Source organism: Galeopterus variegatus, unplaced genomic scaffold (genome assembly GCF_000696425.1).
Source record: "Galeopterus variegatus unplaced genomic scaffold, G_variegatus-3.0.2 Scaffold6186, whole genome shotgun sequence".
NCBI lineage: Eukaryota > Metazoa > Chordata > Mammalia > Dermoptera > Cynocephalidae > Galeopterus > Galeopterus variegatus.
This window is the reverse complement of record NW_007732297.1, coordinates 95,913-115,458: the sequence shown is the minus strand read 5'-3', so window position 1 is coordinate 115,458 and position 19,546 is coordinate 95,913. Positions and strand designations below refer to the sequence as shown.

Here is a 19,546-nt window from a genome sequence, read left to right as displayed (position 1 = left end):
ATATGCTGAAGAAATTAACTGGTAACGAAACTGGAAGAATTTTCCTGTTTGTAGTTCAAAATGAAGAGATAACTAAATGTGTACGCATTGGAGCATGTAACATACTACAAATCTGATGAGACAGCAGTTATACAAAAGCCAGAGAGAGAACAAAAGATTGATGTGAGACTATAAAGATAAAAATGAAACTATTATTAGCATTGTTATTTCTAAAATGAGTTCTTCCCCAATGCCCTCAAAAAATATAATGTTATGGAAACATCATTTTAGATTCATTCATAAGAGCTGTACAGAGTTCATAGAACATTGCTAATTTGGTTATTAGTTTGATTTTTTCACCCTCTTTCTCTACCTGTACACACACGTATACACACATATGTAGCCATTTATAATTGCTTTTTTATCATTTTTTACTGTGCAAGTACTAGATAATGAAAAGATAACATTTTTCATTTTTTTAAATTAAAATTTTCATTTTGTTTTGAATTTTTAAGATAAGTTTCAGAAAAAGTTTCAGAAAAAAGTAGTTATATTTTATTAAGTCAATATCTTGCAGTTGACTTCGTTCTGAAATTGTGTATAGCAAACATCAAATAGTCTATACACAAACATAATTAAAATAAAGTTCAAGGATCCATCATAAAATAGGTGTTTTTCCCTCATTTAAATATTTCAGTACTTTGACAATTTGTATATATTAACTACATTTATAGCCACTTAAAATTATAATAGAGAAATAGACAACAATTTTAAATTGTTTCATTTTCATTCATTTCATTTTTTCCAGAGTACTAATCCATTGAACTTTCTTCTAAATTGTGTCATTTTCAATATTTGTACTTTGATTTTGCCAGTGTGGAAGTCACTTCCTAAACTAAATTAAGTACGCTGGGGTTTTGCTTGCTCTTTCATTTTTCTGGGGCACAGTACAATAAGCAGATGTTTTGTTAGACCGCGTAGGCCTCATGAAAGTCAAAAAGATGTACTCCTTATTCCTAAGGAGCATAAAAATACAAAAACTTTGAAAATATTTAACAAAATGTAACCCATTATATTAACATATATTTTGAAATATGATATTATATAATATTAAAATATAACCGTATCAAAATATAGCCTATCAAAAAATTTTTGTTCCTGACATATTCCCAGTTGTCAGGTACTATTGATTTGAAATTCAAAGGAATATGAGTAAGATTACTGGAAATGGTTCAGCTCAGCTAGGTAATTATTAGTACTGACCCATTTATACAAATGCATTGTTAGTTGAGTAACTTCTGTGAGACGAAAAGCATTTGTTGAGCATCAGCTCTGTACCTCCAAGCATTTTGCTTGTCAGCTTTCATATTCCGTATTTTTACAGTTCACTCCATAAATGTTTCCTATCATTATTTCTACCAAAAATGTCCAAAGGATTTAAATTAAAATATTTTCATACTTTTTCTCATATTTCTGTTAGCAATGTATGATCTTTTATTTTTCTCAGACTGGTAAAGCTAAATGAAGAGCAAGTTTCCATAAAGACACATTTTTCTTAAATGTTTTAGATACATGGAATTAAAATCCTATATAAAGAGGGCATGGTTAGAAATGGTGGATACATAGGCCAGCCCGTGGCTCACTCGGTAGAGTGCGGTGCTGATAACACCAAGGCCACAGGTTCGGATCCTATACAGGGATGGCCGGTTAGCCCACTGGCTGAGCGTGGTGCTGACAACACCAAGCCAAGGGTTGAGATCCCCTTACCGGTCATCTTTGTAAAAAAAAAAAAAGAAATGGTGGATACATTGTACAGTAGCAAAGCAATGAAACATACACACACACACACACACACACACACACACAGATTCTAAGTAATACTCAAGGTAAAAGATGGTTTAAAAGATAGTTAAGAAACATGGCACATTGCTTTTTAACTAAAATATCTAAAATTTCTTTTTTTTTTATTCTATACAAACATATATATTTTTGTTAAAGAAATGTTTGGATATGACTAAAATAACCCATACATAGTCAGCATACTTTATTTTTAATTGCCATGATTGATAACAAATATATTCTCTTTAAAAGTACTTCTACAAGCATTTAGTTGTTTGGGTTATATAGTACTGTTCTGTATACTGCAGAGATATGTAATAAGGCATAGCCTTCTCTACGTTTCAAATGATGCATCTGTGCCACTTCAGAAAGATTGCTTAAATAGGTGCATATTGCTTCTTCAGTTTCAATTCCCCGTTTGAGGAAATGAAGTCAGTCTTAAATATCTTCCCATTCCCCTCATATTTAGAGTAGAGGGAGAGGAACAGAAATATAGAGTGACTATAACACATATGTCCTTCAGGAAATCAAATTTTGCTTTGTGCTAGGTAGTAATTTGCACATTTAACTGTGAAAAGGAAACTGCTGTACCCTTTAGAACAGGCCAGCTCTCTCTCTGTCTCAGTGTTTTAATAAAGACAGTTTTATTTGACAAGCTAAGAAAATACCTACCATAAATGAAAAAAAGTGAATTTGGAAAGTAACTAGGAAGTGAAGATTCATTTTCAATTTAAAATATTTTTGAAGAATTGAGAGGTTTTATTGTTTATAAACATTTGAGGTAAGAAAAAGTAATTGAATAAAATTATAGCAATTTGCTATTGCCAGCACATCTAAGTGCATAAACAGTAGGCATAATTTATGTATGTCTTAAGATTTCTTCAATTTCATTTTTATATTAATTTGTATTGTATTTTATGAAAGTGTCTGTCCACAACTGATAGGAGAGAGGTCTGGTTTTTACCATAGGTTGAGGAGCTCTGAACTAATTTATTGGGTTCCTGGAGGAGAAAGATCAGATGAATATCAAAAGATTTGTAGGGATTAGTTTTGAATGAAAGATGCACCTTCTTTTGAGACTGGGAAAAAACAAGTAAGAAAAGATACCAAGATATGTCAGTTTGAAGGTTTGGGGTAAGAGTTGAAGAAATTTAAACATAAGAATGTGATTTTCCTCTGGAAAACATAAAACTTGCAGCTGACACTGAGAAGAATCGTTATGGGCTTTGCAGAAGTGGGAAGAGATCATAGGATGGTGCTAAGAGTAGGAAAACGAATAGACCCTAACCTAGGGCCTCTACTGAGATTGATATTTTTTTTAAAAAAGCAAGTAAGCAAGAAAGAAACAGCAATCACAATAATACATTGAACTTTCAAAAGGAGAAAACAGAACTGTGGTTACTGGAGGTGGTAAAGTGAGAGGGAAAGGGGGTTAGCGAGAAATTGGTCAAGGGTCACAAACAATGATCACGTTTTCTAATGATGAATATACTAATTATCCTGATTTGATCATTACATACTGTACACAGGTATTGATATTCAACTCTGTATCACACAGATATAAATAATCATTGTTTCATTTTTTAAAAAAAGTTCCAGAAGCAAGCACAAAATTTCATTATGATTAAGAAGATATTTTATTTGGAAATATTATTTAATACAAAATAAAATAACCACAATCCTGTTTAAAAAAAAATTAGTAGTGACAATCCAGTTTCATGTCTAGTAGTCTTCCATAGCTCAGGAATAGAAGTGGCTGTTTTGATAAACGGGAAGTTGACATTTTGCAGAGAAAATCTAGTGGAAAAAGAACTAGTTCTTTATAAATGGAGATGCGTGGTGGGTGGAGAGTGGGAGATTGTTAGATCCAGAAATGAGGAAAAGTTATGGATTATGTAGCCATACAAAATGAAGGCTAAAGAGAGGGATTTCTTTTACACATCTGGACAAATAATGTGTAAAAGTGCCAAAGGGGAGCTGGGAAATGACAGTACTGCCATCAGAACCTGAGGCTTCTGAAGGAGAGAATGGAAGGAACTGCGTTTGAGAAAGCTACTAGGGAAGCTGAGTCTTTGGTGGAGGTGTGGGGGGTTGGGAGCAGGGAAGGAAAGGACACATTTTATGAAGAAGCTGAGAGTATAAGAGCGTTAATTGAAGACGTAGGAGGAGTTTTGGAAGAAGAGTGGAAAGACGCATCCGGGCAGAAAGCACTCATCCGCATTGAGGATGAGACAATAGGTGTGGGAGGTCGGGAAGTGGAATCCAACTTTGTTTCACACCTTGTTAAATAAGAATGTTCTTTGTCAAAAGAGCCACTTACAGCCCATTTGATTCTTGTAGGGTTACCTCGATAGGAATTATGAAGGTATATTGGAAGCCTTAAATTAATATTGAGATCATACAAAATAGCCCATAAATGATCCCAGTCTATGAAGTCAAAGAACAGATTAATACCCACTATGAAAAGTCTTAAATTATTCTTGACATTATTTTTTGGTTAGATAAAACACAGTGGATCAAGAAGTTAAGGATAGGTTAAGGCCACTGGTTTCATATGCAGGCTATTAGATTGAGAGACCCCCAAATCCAGTTTACCAAGAAAGAATGTGCAAATATTTTGAAAGAATTCAGCTAATTTTGGATATCTGCTGTACAGGATTCGGCCTTTTAAAAACAGAATGTATGGAATATACATTGCATGCGGGAAAAATATTACCAAAATTATACTTATGGTGAACAATTCTGCAAACATTAGGGCAAGATTAGGAATTCTTACACCAAAATATCATACTCAGAGCATTCTTCAGTTTTAGGAAGTTAATTAGTTTTCCTATCTGGAGTCAATGGACTCCAACTGGGCAGAATTCTGCAATCATAGAATTATAAAAGAAATTCAATGAGAATTTTGAGCAGATCTTTCCGGTTACTGAAGTCATATGAACAACACAATGTCCTGAGATGGACAAATGTAAAGCACAGTGCCTTCCACTTATATCTTTCACAGTCTAGTTTTTGGTGAAATTAAATTAAAGTGCTACTTTAGGAACTTATTTTTATTCTTTTTTTTTTTTCAGTTGACTACTTTAAGTACCACTTGTAAGTGTATTGCTAGTGGGTCAGAACAACCTGTCTTTCTGTTACCCACATCCTGAGCACTGAAGTCTGGTTTCAAGTTAGATTACTTGGAGTGTGGAAAGTATTGAAGATTTTTGTTTGTTTGTACTTTCTTAATTCTCTGGTTTAAAATTCAGAAGCAAAATCTGCACACTTTTAAGACCATAAAACTGTTTATGCTGTCATCATTAAACCCTTTCAACTTTCTCATTCATTCATTTGGCAACAATTTACTGACTGTCACCTGTGGTGCCATTTTTGTGTGAAGTCAAGATTTCATGTGGGAGTATTAAGATAATTATTAAGATAGGAAGTTACCACATTTTGATGTTCACCTCATAAATGAAGAAAACTGAAAATATTAATTAATCATTGGTATTGGTCACATAGTAATGTGAGTAAAGCCATACTTGGATTTATCCTATAGGTGTCTGTTAAACAAAGAGACGTGGCTATGCATAAATTAGATCAGATGTTTCCTTCTTTGGTTAACGTGACTATCTGTAGATGTGTGTGCTCACAAGGAAATAGACTTTTCACTCCAAATCTTCCATGAGTAAGTTTTTAACAGGGCCATTAATAGCAACATTCAAGTCACTTGTAATGATCATGCCTGCCAGAGTATGTTAATTATAAGAGTTTAAGAGACAATGAGATTGCGTCATACGTGCATCAAAAGTAACACTATATACATTATGATGTTCCTTTATCAGTTAGATAAATCAAGATGGAGTTATATGATTTTGACTATTTGAAATTTGTCTCTGATATTAACCAGTGCCAACATAGCCAATTTGCTTGTACCTCCTCCAAAGTTAGATTTTAAGATAGCTCCAAAAAGTGAGATTACTTTTGACACATATACTAAAGATCTTAAAGGAGACCTTTTATAAAATTAATTATGTAATCTATTACTGAGTACTCTATAGTAGAGTTAGTGTATAAATCTAGCACTAGTCCTGTATACTCACATTATGGGGTTGGGAATGGAAGTGAGATAAAAGACAGCCTTAAATCTAAGGATTATTGTGTTACAATATTTTATGGAATTACATGGGAACAGAAGCACTCCAGTATTGTGGAAGGCCTTATGTCCCCCATAACTTCAATAAAAATAGTGGTTATGTTTCTCTGGAGAACATTCAGAGATAACAGGATTTTTTTAAAAAGGAATTGGTGGATAACAGTTAGCATATCTTATCTTAATTCAGTAAAAAAAATCCCTTAAAATTCCACACAAAAAAATTAATTCCTCAACAAATAGAAAGTGCAAAGAAGTCAGCTCTACTCAGAGTGGGCACTAGTTTCCTAGAACATCCCAGACTCCACTCTAAAGCATAATAATTGAATGATGGTTGTTACCTGTACACTTACGATTTGTGGATTTTGGCAGTTTCAGATAGTTACTATTTACTTCAAATAATTGGGCTGAAAGGTGATAAGTTTCTTACTTGATCCAGAAGTTTGTATTCTGCAAATTTACCCTATGTTCCCACAAGGCAGCATTTACCCACAGGACATCTTGAACCATTTTCTTTGGAAATGCTTAGATATAAATATAGAATTCTATTACAAAACAAAAAAAAATCTAAACTCGTTTTATTCTCTTTACCTATTTTATCAGTAGAAAGCTTTTTAATTATGTTTTACTATATTATTTTAGTGAGAAATTATTGGTGAAAACGTTGGTACAATTTCTATTTACAAATTCAGTGACCAATAAATATCAAATAATACCAAAAGGACATTTCTATGGGTTTGCAAAATACAAAACTGAATTAAAAATATATTAGAGGAAAATAAAATTCTCAATGCTGTAAAATAATTTGTGTGTATAGTTGTCAGAATAACAAAATTTATGATCCATTGCCTTTAAAATTTAAGATCTCCCTATCTTACTTTTAAAAGGAATTCAGAGCACTGTGTACATTGCCACAAAAAAGAGTTTTATTGCTCATTATAATTATTATGTCAAAAAGAATGATTTTTTAAAGAAAGAATTAACACTCATAGAAATGTATCAAAGTGAAAAACATTTAATTAAAGACACATTTGGTGATTTTATAAAAATAAAATCACAGATGCCCTGTCATTTTAGTTCTACATACTTCAGTATGCATATCTTAAGAATTACAGAAGTTTTGTTACAAAGGTACCGTTTTTCAAATCAAAATATAAAGTGTGTGACTTTTTTTTTTCTCAGCCAGTTTCTTAATACATGTTGACCTTATTACTTCAAAAATACTTTCAGTGAATTATACAAAAGATGATTCTAACTATCTCAAGGTATTGTGTTTATGTGTATATATGGATATTTGTTACTTGTATTTATTAACTTAGTAATTCCTTAACAAATGAAAGAAAACTTCATTGTAGAATGTAGGTTTGCTCGCAAGTGGGTTTTGTTATTCTAGACCAGGCGAAATATAAGCAAAAACCATAATAGCAGTGGGAGAGTGCAATAAACTGGTAAAGGAAGGAATCAGGTTCTGATTCTATTTCTTATAATAACTAGAAAAATGAGTGACTACAGAAGTAAAGCTGGATATGTTTCCACTTGTAAAATTTTGATCAAGGATATTGATTTGTTATAATTTCTGTGCTTTCTAAAACAATCCATATTGGATTTCACAAAAATACAAACAAGAAAGGATCATAGGAAAGGGAAGCCTGTACCATCAAAATACAAAGAAAAAAAATTGATGAAAATAATTATTTAAAAAATTTGCAATCACACTCCTTTTGCTTATGGTTTGCAGTCCTAGGGTGTTTTTTTTTTTTTTTTCTGTCCTCCACAAATCTATTAACCTAAGGAGGGATGAGAATCAGAGAAGAGGCTACTCATTATTTATCAATTTTGCTACCTTGTTTTAAAGCAGCTTTACTAAAATGTCCAGAAGGACAGTAAGTGGAACCACTGGCAAAACCAATGTTCTTTAAAACATATATTTACATATTTGTGCTATTTCTCTTCCGTGTGAAAAACCTACAGTTGGTTATAATATCCATAAAGCAGAGTGCCAGCCTCATAGTAGAGAAATTTAATCTCTGTTTCTATTTCTGAAAGTTCTCATATTTTCATTAAGTTGATAGTTACACTACACAACATAAATGCCTACTGACATTGGTAATATGATTTATTTTTTTAATTGATCATAAGAATTGATTTTATATTTTGGTCAACAGATATTCCACATGACGTATGATCTCGCCAGTGCGGTGGTGAGAATTTTTAATCTCATCGGCATGATGCTGCTCCTCTGCCACTGGGATGGTTGTCTTCAGTTTTTAGTTCCACTGCTGCAGGACTTCCCACCAGACTGCTGGGTGTCTCTAAATGAAATGGTTGTAAGTAGTTCTTATTCTTTTACACTCCGCCTTTTCAACATTTGCCAAAAACTTTTAAGTATTTATGTTAGAATGATCAGATTTCTTCTCCATAAATGTTCAGAGACAACTTGATTTTGTTTCCATGGATATAAAAACAGATGTTTTTTTTTTTTCCTACAGCCAAATTTTGTTTACATAAAATGTTCCTGGAGATCTATTTTTGTATATTTTACTCTGTATATTAAGACAAATTTTATTTCAAAGGTACAAACACATACAAATAATTACAGTATAACATTCTTCCAAAAATGCCTACAGCTTAGAATAATTCCTTCTTTCACCCTTTTCTTTTTTTTTAGAATGTTTGAGACATACAATTGTAGGGGTTGTTAGACAAAGATGTAAATATCAGTATAGATCAAATATGTAAATATCAGTATAGATATGTATAAAGTGCAATGAGATTTTTGTACATAGTGCTAGGGAAAACAAGGAAAACTTCATGGAATAGGTAGCCTTTAAACTTAATTCTGAAGGATATGTAAATATTTAAAAACTTGTAAAATATAAATTTGTCTTAGGTAGGTAAGTATATTTTTATTCCCATTTAATTTTAAGAGCATATGTTTTGATCTCCATAGTGCAACATTCAACACACAAAAGAATTGAAATAACAGTGAATAATTTTAGTATATATACATATATATTCAAATATGATGTATTCACCAATATTTGTTTTCACTTTATGTAAGTCCTCACATTTTTTTCCCACATTACAATTTTAATTACATTGCATTTAATAAAACATTGTTTAAGTTAACTATTAATTTGCTTCCCTTATATGTGAAATTTTATGGGAGATAAATTTTATGAGATTTTCACAAAATTTTTACCTTTGGCATAAATAAAATGTTATCTGCTTTTCCCAAACTGCTCTACTATTAATTTCTTGGTTTATTATTCTAGAAATTATATGGACATTTTAAGATTATAGATTTTTCTTTCTCCTAATAACTTCAGTTCAGACTTTGTATTTGAAGTAAAAATAGGTTTACATTACATGTTGAGGAGTATCGTTCTCTTTTCTTCTTTCTTGGTTATTTTCTTTCCTTCCTCCCTCTCTCCCTCCCTCCCTCCTCCTTTTCGTACTGTTTACTTTTATTGAAATATACACCTGGATCTTCCCTTCATTTCATTCACATCTGCTTAAATATCACTACTTCACAGAGACCTTCCATGACCACTCTACCTAATATATCACTAAAATGGTTTCTATTTTAATTATAATAGCATTTAACCACACACACACACACACACACACACACACACACACACACACACACACACACACAAACACATATACTCTCATTTATTATTTATATTTTTCTGTCTCTCCCACACAAGAATGTAAGTTCAAAAAGTTTATGTTTTCTCCTGTCTTTTATCTCCAGGGCTGTCTTAGTCTTTTTTTTTTTTTTTTTTTTTGTCCTTTTTTGTGACTGGCCTCACTGCACTCAGCCAGTGATCACATCGCGCCGGCCATCCCTATATAGGATCCGAACCTGCAGTGGGAGAGCTGCTGCGCTCCCAGCGCCGCACTCTCCCGAGTGCACCACGGGCTCGGCCCAGTCTGTTTTGTGCTGCTATAACAGAACACCCCAGACTAAGTAATTTATAAAGACAAGAAATTTATTTCTCACAGTTCTGGAGGCTGGGAAGTCCAAGATCAAAGCATCAGCAGGTTTGGTCTCTGGTTCCAAGATGGCACTTTGTTGCTGCATCTTTGGGAGATGAGGAATGCTGTTCCTCACATGGCAAAAGGTGGAAGGGTGGGAACCTACTCCTGCAAGCCCTGTTTCTAGGGGTATTAATCCGTTCATGACAGCTCCACCCTAAACATCTCCTATCAGGCCCTACTTCCCAACACTGTTGCACTGGGGATTAAGTTTTCAACACATGAACTTTGGGGGATTCATTAAGACCATAGAAAGTACCTAGAAAAGTACCTGACATGAATTTGTTGTAACCTAGTCACTCATCATCAAAGGATTGAGAAATGTTTTATATGGGAGCTTCCATAGCTAAAGAATAAAGCAAGAGTTTGATCAGCTTACTTTTCAAATTTGTGATGTTTCCTTGATTATAGAGCTTTAGCTTTACTTATCTTTGAAGTAGCAAAATATGTAGTAAAGACAGTAATAAAGATTTTGGGGGGAGAGGAAAAGCTATAATCTTGCTACTAAGTGAATAGTATAAAAACACTAGCACTACTGCCAAAAAATGACTCATCATTGGTACCAACCAATATGTAACTTGGAAAATAATTGCTATGTTAAATTTTCCTAGGTATCCTTTGGAAAAATAGTAATCGTCATTATTAAAAGAGTAAAAGAACTATTTTGGGGTTACTATAAAGTGAAAATGATTATGTAATTATAATTTAGGGCAGTATACTACTTAATATATCTAGTTGTAAGCACAGTTATTGAAAAGAAATTTGTTGTACATTTTTCTTTAAATTTGCCTACATGTGCTCGTGTGTGTATGGTTGTGTTTGTGATATGTATGTTTAATCTTAACATAGCCAAACCTTCAACCTTCATTGTATCTTGATGTTATACAAAATATCTTTCCTGAATTTGCATTTTACTTCATGGCTTTTTTTTTTTTTTTAAGCAGCTGATTTACTTATGAAGTTGGCTTTTATTTTCTTTCACATTTATTTAACATTATTACCACATGTAACTATAATGTAGAGAGCAGGAAACAGTTAAGTCCATGTTCAAATGTAAAAACCAGAAATTCTTTTATATTGTGGATATTCATAATATGGAAGAAATAACCATAAAAAGGATGATTTTTGTATGAATAAACAATCTTGATTGTGTCATTTGATCTTGAAGATATTATTTTCCATCCTAAAGCTGTAGAATTCTAGAAAAACTTCCATCACAAGAACAACAAAAAAATTAAGTATATTTATTCACTAAGAGAATAATAATGGAGAAATGAAAATCTAATATAAGAAAAAAAATCAATCTGCATTAATTTAATACAGTTACTAATTTTAAAACCCTGTGCTCTGAAATATGCTATTTTATTTGATCCTCTGAGCAACAGAGTGAGGTAAGCACTATTATGTCTCATGTTATGGTTCAGAAAACTGAGAACTGAGTTTTTAGCAGTTAAATGAGTGGTCTGATGTTACACAGGTAAGTTATAGAACCAAGAATTGAATGAATATATATCTGACTCTATAATTTCTGCTCCAAACCACAATATAATGTCTTATTTTGCATAGATTATATATTTTTAAAAAACAGTTAATAAAAGCAATGATACAAAGGGAAACCTATAGTCACAGTACTCCAGTTACAGTAGAAAGTCACTTTAAAATCAGCATTTGAACTCTAACACTAAAAAGTGACAAGACTAAAGTTTTTTCTAGATAGAGAAAAAGAAAATCTAATTTGAAAAGCAAAAATTGAGAAGCCAGACCAAGACGTATGCAGGACATATAAGTCATTCTTGGGTATGTTCTTGACAATTATTGTGTGATATTTGGCTTTGATGCTAAATTATTTATGGTAAAGACGAGTGTGTTTAACACATTTCTTATGTTTTTCTTCTTTTTCATATCTTCCCTCTTTAAATGCTTTACAACCTTAAATATTATTAAGCACTATATATTTAAGTACTCTTTAATTGATATTTGTATTCTTATCTATAACTCATTAATTAGTTATTCATAGGGAAAATACCATGAGAAATTCAAAGTCAATGCTATAACTATACTACTTCTATAATTATGGTGTTGGTAATTTAATATGTTTATTTTTATGTTAACTATTTCTAGTCTGCATTTTATTCCATAGAAGTAGGTTCAATTCCTCCCAGCTGATTGTTTTTCAGTCTTTATAAACTCTTCATTAAAGCAAATCTTTAAATATTCTTTTTAAAAAGTCAGTCACTAACCATGGTGGGCTACTTAAATTGACTCAAAAAGAGATACTGACTTGCAAAGTGCAACATGATCAGGAATGAATCTTGCTCTGCTTTTGTTATATTTGCTTTTTTTTCATTCAAGAAATAAGTCTGAATTATAGAATTCTGTCTAAATAAAAATTTCATATTAGGCAATAATGTCTGATAAAGTTAATTTTATTCCCATGAAATTTTGTGCTTATGCTTTTAGGTGTAAAATTTTAAAATTGTATTAATTCATTATAAAAGAGATTAGGGAAATGGTTTTTGGTTTAAATTTAGAAACATGAAATATTCATTTAAGAATATAAGAAAATAAAAACCATGATGTATATTAACTTGCATATTAATTTTGAACTGAATCTAAAATATCCGGTATAACTTAGGGAATTATTTTACAGAGTAAATAAAGAAGGATTTACAGCTAAACAATAGGTTCCTAGAGCAATCTTTCATTGAAGTGTGCAGGTTACTCTCATGGAGTTCATGTTTTCTACTAGCAACCTTATATATGTATGTTTACATGCTGGTGATAGTTTTAAAGGTTTCAAAGTAAGCATTTTATGAATCTAGGATTATATGAATAGCCTACATAGAGTTTGGATATGCTTTTGTAGTTGGAGTACATTGTGTCATGAAGTGTTACACTGAATAATTTTGATTTATGGGCATAATTAGTAAGTGATGCATTTATACCAAATGAAGGCTAACTGATATAACATTAAATGCTTTATAAAATTTTGACCATAGTCAAAAGGGAGAAAAGGTTTGAAGACTGAGTCTTTCATTCATAGCACTCAGTTGTAAGAATAATGTGTAAAAACCACACAGTCTAGAAAAACTCGTGGTATGACAGCATTAGATGAACATTGTATGCAACTACTTAGTTTCAGCAAACATTATCCATCAAAATAAATTTACAGTGAGTCATGTTTGTTAATTTATTATTTTGCTAATATTTGATTTGTAAGATTATTTTTGTTTTAGCTTTATAAGAACTATAAGGATAAGGAACATTTATCTAGTTTTATACTTGTATTTATTTGAGTAATATTATAATCAAAATACTGTAAGCCAACTCAAGGGTATTTTATTATAATGTTTTATTTTGTTGTGATTTGAGGGAATCTACATTATTTAATCGTGATAAATGCTATTCTAGAGGGAAGGTCTTATATGTTTCTGCGTACCCCGCAGATCCTATACTAACTTTGCATACATTGCTAACTAAATAAATATTGATTGTTTATAACTGAAAGGGTAATTATCAACAGTATTTGAAAAAATGTGTAAAGAAGTTATTCTGTTATGCATTTTCTTCCTTGGATAGTTTTTGCTTTAAATTTCTACATCAAATCATTTTTTAAAGGTAGGTAAACACTTGACCAACTTATATACTATAAACATAGCATACTACAAATTAGTAAAGTCCAAATTAATGAACTTCTAATGATTTTTGTTTCTACAGAAATAAGGTAACAATAATTTCTAGAAAAAATTGTAATGTATGATCCAAACTAATACCAGATTAAAAAAATACATATATGTATGTATGTATGTATGTATGTATGTATGTATGTATGTATGTATGTATGTATCTATCTATCTATCTATCTATCTATCTATCTATCTATCTATCTATCAAGTCTGTAAGGGTCTAATTAATAAAATCTGTGTGAAGAGACTAAGTGATTCAATTGGAAAATCTGGGTTACTGCCCAATTTTATTTTTATTTGGACCAATGTGGCAGGGACTCTTACTAATAACCAAATAGCCACAAACATTCCACATTTTTCAGCTCCCTGCCAGTTAGATGGGCCCTGTGGCATTGATGGTGAATAGACTATGAATGGCAGTATCATATTTCACTTATAGGTCTGAACATTGAAAAACTGGTGTGCCACCCTCTGGCTCTTTTTTTCTCTCTCCAGTGGTATGTCTTAATATGTAACCCACAACATAACACAACCTGTCCTGACTCATCTAGATAGAAACATAGAGCGGAAAATCTTCAGAATTGAATTTAGAGACACACATTTCAGGGTTGCCTCTACCACTAAAACCTTTGTGATTTTAGACGAGTCATTAAATTTTCCTCTACTTAGGGTTTTTAACTCTAAATTTAGTGTATGTTATTTATTCTTTCATTTAAATAATCTTTTGGGTACCTCTTCATGCCAGATGTTATCTTAGGCACTGAACATTCAGTGGAGAATGAGACAAAGTTCCTTCCGTCATTAGGGTTACATTCTAACAAGCTTTCATTCATACTACTTCATTCTAGGTGCTAAAAACTATAGAGTTTAACAAAATGTAAACTCTACTACAGAGGTGTCTATAATCCAGTGAAACAGAAAATTATGTGTAATAGCCATTAATATGAATTTGAACTGAGGCCTCTGAAATGTATGCTCTGCCCAAAGATTCCTGCATGTGGGACAAGTGCTGGTGAAATACTTCCCACTTTCTGCTTGTCAAGCTGTTTGCCCTTGAAAATGAAGCAATTCCCACTAGTTCTTTTTTTTTTTTTTTCCTAATTACAATTTTTTCTAACTCACCCAACAGTATGATAGTGACAGTGGATTGAGATAAAGTCTATGAGGAGTACAAACTAAAGGCTGGGGAGACACAAAATAGGGAGACATTTAATTTTAACTAGTGTCTGCTGGTTTTGGATCTGGAACTTTCAACAAAGTGGGGATCAAGATATTTCAGTCATGTCTAGCTCAAAGACTAATCTCCACAACAAATGTGTGCTGGGCTTGGGGGGTGGGCAGAATAGAAGTAAATGATTTAGGGGAAAAAGTAATAAATTTTATTCATATATAAGTTCGGATGTACAAGTACAAATGGTAACCTAGGACGATTATATTATCTATTGATATACCAGAAAATGTATGAAGGTAAAATTAAAATAGGTTTACTTTTTGTTTTACAAAGCCCATTTAACTACTTAGATAATGATTGATTGAAATACTGTTACTAAGGTAATATAACTAAGAAATAATACTAAAAATCTCTTAATTAAAAACATACCTGTCATCTCTGGAGGTCTACTAATCTATTTTAAATTTGAATTTCTATAAATTAAAAATTACATTATTATAATGGTATTGATATTTTCTAAATAGGATGTACTGGCATAACAGAAATTTTTTTAAAAGTCATAACAAAAAGTAACTAATTTGCTGACAAGTCCTTGTAGCTTTACTGGAAAAAAAAAAAAAACTGCATTCATAGCTCCTGTGAGTTATAATAATAAAGTAGGTCAGCAGCCTGCTGAGTGTTGTGATTCTCCTTTGCCTTCCTGTTTTTGCACATTAGGAAAGTCTGCCTGGCAACTCTCTCTACTGGATAGAAACGTCACCCATCCCAAAAGGAAAACAATTTTCATACTGTGTTCTTCCTTCTCAGATGTGGATTCTTTTATGGGAACAAACATATGAAAATAAACTCTAATCTGGTATTTTGTTTTCAAATAAAATGTGCATTTCAGAAAAACTTTAACTTGAATTACCATTCTCTGATAGAGAGGGATAAAGGATGTTGCTTAATTGTACGTTGGCTATGATTACATTTAGTTGCTTTAGCAATACAAGACCATGCCACAAGTTCCAAACATGGTTGTTGTTGTTTCTTATGTAGACTAGCTCTTAAAGTTTGAGCAACAAATGGCTGAAAGAAGTGCCATTCATGAAATTACCTCATCTAACAAGTGGTACGTGCTAAAACTGGGGAAGGGAAAGAATTTTTTGTAGTCCAATATTTCCTCCAAAAAGTCAAATTTTCTAGCCTTAGTTCACCATATATATTTATATAGTCTTGATGAATGTTGTTGAGACTTTCACAAATGTAGTGTAAAGGTATGTGTAACACATCATCTCATTTATTCTGAGTGAAATAAGTAAAAATAAGTTCATTCGCATTTTACAGATGAAGAGCCTGACACAGAGAATTGTTGCTCCATTTGCATAAAGCCAGAGGCAGATAGCATGGGAGCTGGTGTTAAAATCCATGTCTCCCCTCGGGTTAGTGCTGAACCCACCATACCATTCTACTTCATGGGCCCCACAGAACTTCATCCATCATAAGCCCTTGCCAATTTATCTTTATAAAAAACTACTGTGAATTGACTGCACCACTGGAAGAAAAAAGAATATGTATGAAATATATGTACAAAAGCCATTGTTTTTTGTATTTGTGTGTTGGTTTTTAAAGTTGCTCCTTTTACTACTGCTATAAATCCAAAAGAATCTGGCAAAGAAAAACAATTGTAACTTCTCACTTATTCTGGATTGCTCATGTACTAAGGTTTCACTTGAAAAATATTATTTAGAATTGGTGTAGGTTGGAATAAAATTGTATCATTAGTTTCAATCTGGGATTCAACAGGATAGCAGATTAGTGGTTTCTACTGCATTACCCCATTTATAGATATAAGGATGTCAGGCAATTCATATGATATTCTTATCTGTTTAAAAAGTCCAAGGCTATGACTGTCTTTTAAGAAAAAGAGAGAGATTTATACAAACTTAAATTATGTAGGTTAAATTGCCTATTCTCATGACAGTTACTTCCCCCAATGGAGTGCTCTCCAGAGTTTTCTCTTTTTCTACTCATTCCATCTCATCTTTTTTTCCTTCCTGCCACTATCACTGACCTACACTTGCTACTCTAGAAATATATGGCAGAATCAGAAGTGACATGAAGAAGGCCATGTGATAAGTGAGGAATGTAAGAAAGAACAGCAAGGACATTTTGTGAATCTTAACACGAAGGTTTTTGTAATCTCACTACATACTCTGCCTTTTTTGAGAAGTATTTGTTGTTTCTAGAGATGAAATATATTCTGGAAATGAGTAATATTTATGACAAAATGAATCTGGCGTATAAAACTTTAGTTAATTTGAGTTATTGCACATATATTCTTACAATATATCAATAACCATAGGCTATTTATTAAATAAGATCTTAAGAATGTATAATAGAATCATTCACCAGTGTTCATTATGCTTTGAAGATGCAGAGGTGAGTCTAGTATGATCAACATTTACATATTCTTCTGTTATTTACCAGCCAACTGCCTCTGAAACATGGCTCCAACCAAGCAAGAGTTAATTGGCTTTTTTCTCTAAATTACTATCCCATACTCCATGCATAGATGAATGAGCACACCCATCTGTGGATTATAACCATTTATTCTCATTGTTTCAGCTTGGCACTTATGACAATTACATAGGAGAAGTCGGGAATTCAACATATCTTTGTAATTCATAAAAACTATATAACAATAAATCACAAATATACTCAGTATTCCAATAGCATTGGGCATTTTCTTGGGCATATCATAAAGTCAATAAAAATTTTCTCTAAATATTTTTGAAAAATAGAATAAATATCAATTATAATTTCTACTTATAATGTCCACCAAGGTAATTGATGTATCATATGTACTGATCGCCTTTGCTATCAATGGGATAATTTAAGATCCTAATTCCTGCAACTTAGGTAAAGGCTTCCAAATTAATTTCAATTATGTTAAAATGAGAATATAATTCAATTTTACCATCTCAATTTTGCAGAAACTATATATTTTTCCATAAGGCGATTTTGTAGAGTGTTTTTTAATTGTTGATGTGTTTGTCCTATTGATAGCTATTTATTCACTTTTTTAAAAAGGTCTATTTGTTAAATTATAATAGGGAAAAATATCATTTCAAATGGTACGCATTACTGTCTTTTCACTGTTTCAAACTAGAAGTAAAGTATTAACTATTTAATGATGATTACACTAATCTGTCTAGCACTCTTGTAATTCTGCTCTCAACTAGTTTATAAGGTAAAAGAAAAAAAGGAATTTGATATATGTCTATCATCAGTGAGCATTAGGCACATGATAGATGTGTTATCCTATAACATTTATGGAAGTCATTCTCCTGAGGGCAACTTTCCATTCCATCCATCAGTGTTATTATTTCTCTTTAGCTTTTTGTTCTTCTATCAGGAGGCCAGAACTTTATTTAACAACCTCAACTTTTTTTTTTTTTTGAAGCTCTTACAACGAGAAAATGGAGGGGACACATCTGGGTGGGAGGGGGGAGAGGGAGGAGGGAGGGAGGTTTTGGTGATGGGACACAATAACTAACTACATTGTATATTGACAAAATAAAAATAAAAATAAAAAATAAAAGTAGCTCTTCTGAAAAATATGAAAAGGAAATTCAAATGTATCCAGATTTTTATACAGTGAACCATAGAAAGATGGAAACCTTATCAATGATAAATCTAGGTACAGTTTATATATGACTATTATGAGAACATCATGTTCTACAGTTTTTTTATATATTTATCATTTAATTTGTATCTTAATTCACTGTGTGAATAGACTAATTTTCATGGCGGTTTAATGCTCTACAGGAATAAAATGACCACAAAATTTGAAAGAAACAAAAAGAAGGATAAACGCTGTACAGAAGAATAAAAAGAAAGATAGAATAGGATATAAGCCAAATAGCTAAAACAGTCAAGGCAGATTGTCTTTTCTTCTCCAGGCTATTTCTGCCATTGAGGCCATTCACCATTGTCATTAGATATCCTCAAAGTCTTTTCTGTTTTTTCAAAAGGAAATAAAACTTATACCCTTTATCATAACCATCTATTGTTTGAGATAGTAATACTATTTCTTTTCTTGAGCTACATTCCTATTGTGATCTTTTATTTCTTGACTTGAAAGTCAGTAATATGTTTATGGGTATGTTTCTACTAACTTTTCAAATAATAAACTATTACAATAATTCCTATAACAGTTATAACTTCTACCAGGGATCTAATATTGAGTATAGGTAATCAGCTATTATTATTGTTAGGTTATGTATGCATCTGGCAGTTTTGTGATATCCATTCACAACTATGTGCAGCAAACTGCATTAAGTGATGAATAAAGAGCTGATTAAATATCGTGTACTAATACCTTTTAAAAGTACTTTTATATACAGTAACCAATATTATGAATACATTGTGAATTAGGAAGGAGACATTCAAAATACCTGTGAAAAGTCAAGCAGAAAGATGGTGACAGAACTGGATCTAAGATCTCACGCAGTCTCCTTACTTGTACTCTCCTCTATTTCCCATTAATGTGTAAATGAAGAAATCATATACTGATGTATTACGATCCAAGTGATTTGGTAAAATAGAAATTCCTTTCCTTTTATTGTTTTTTTCATTTTAAAAAAGGGGTTATCCTTACCAGTTGATAAGTTAGCCACTGAAATAAACAGAAATTATGTAAAGTTTACC

General features: G+C 31.9%; 1 protein-coding gene across 1 annotated transcript in view; it reads left to right on the top strand.

Annotated features, from left to right (window-relative positions):
- Positions 1-8,127: 8,127 nt before the first annotated feature.
- Positions 8,128-19,546, top strand: part of LOC103605945 (potassium/sodium hyperpolarization-activated cyclic nucleotide-gated channel 1-like) — a gene marked incomplete at its 3' end in the record, with an annotated part of 96,220 nt that continues 84,801 nt past the window's right edge. The window contains exon 1 of the mRNA XM_008590537.1: positions 8,128-8,280. Within this exon, the coding sequence (XP_008588759.1) occupies positions 8,128-8,280 (153 nt within the window). The remainder of the gene's footprint in view (positions 8,281-19,546) is intronic.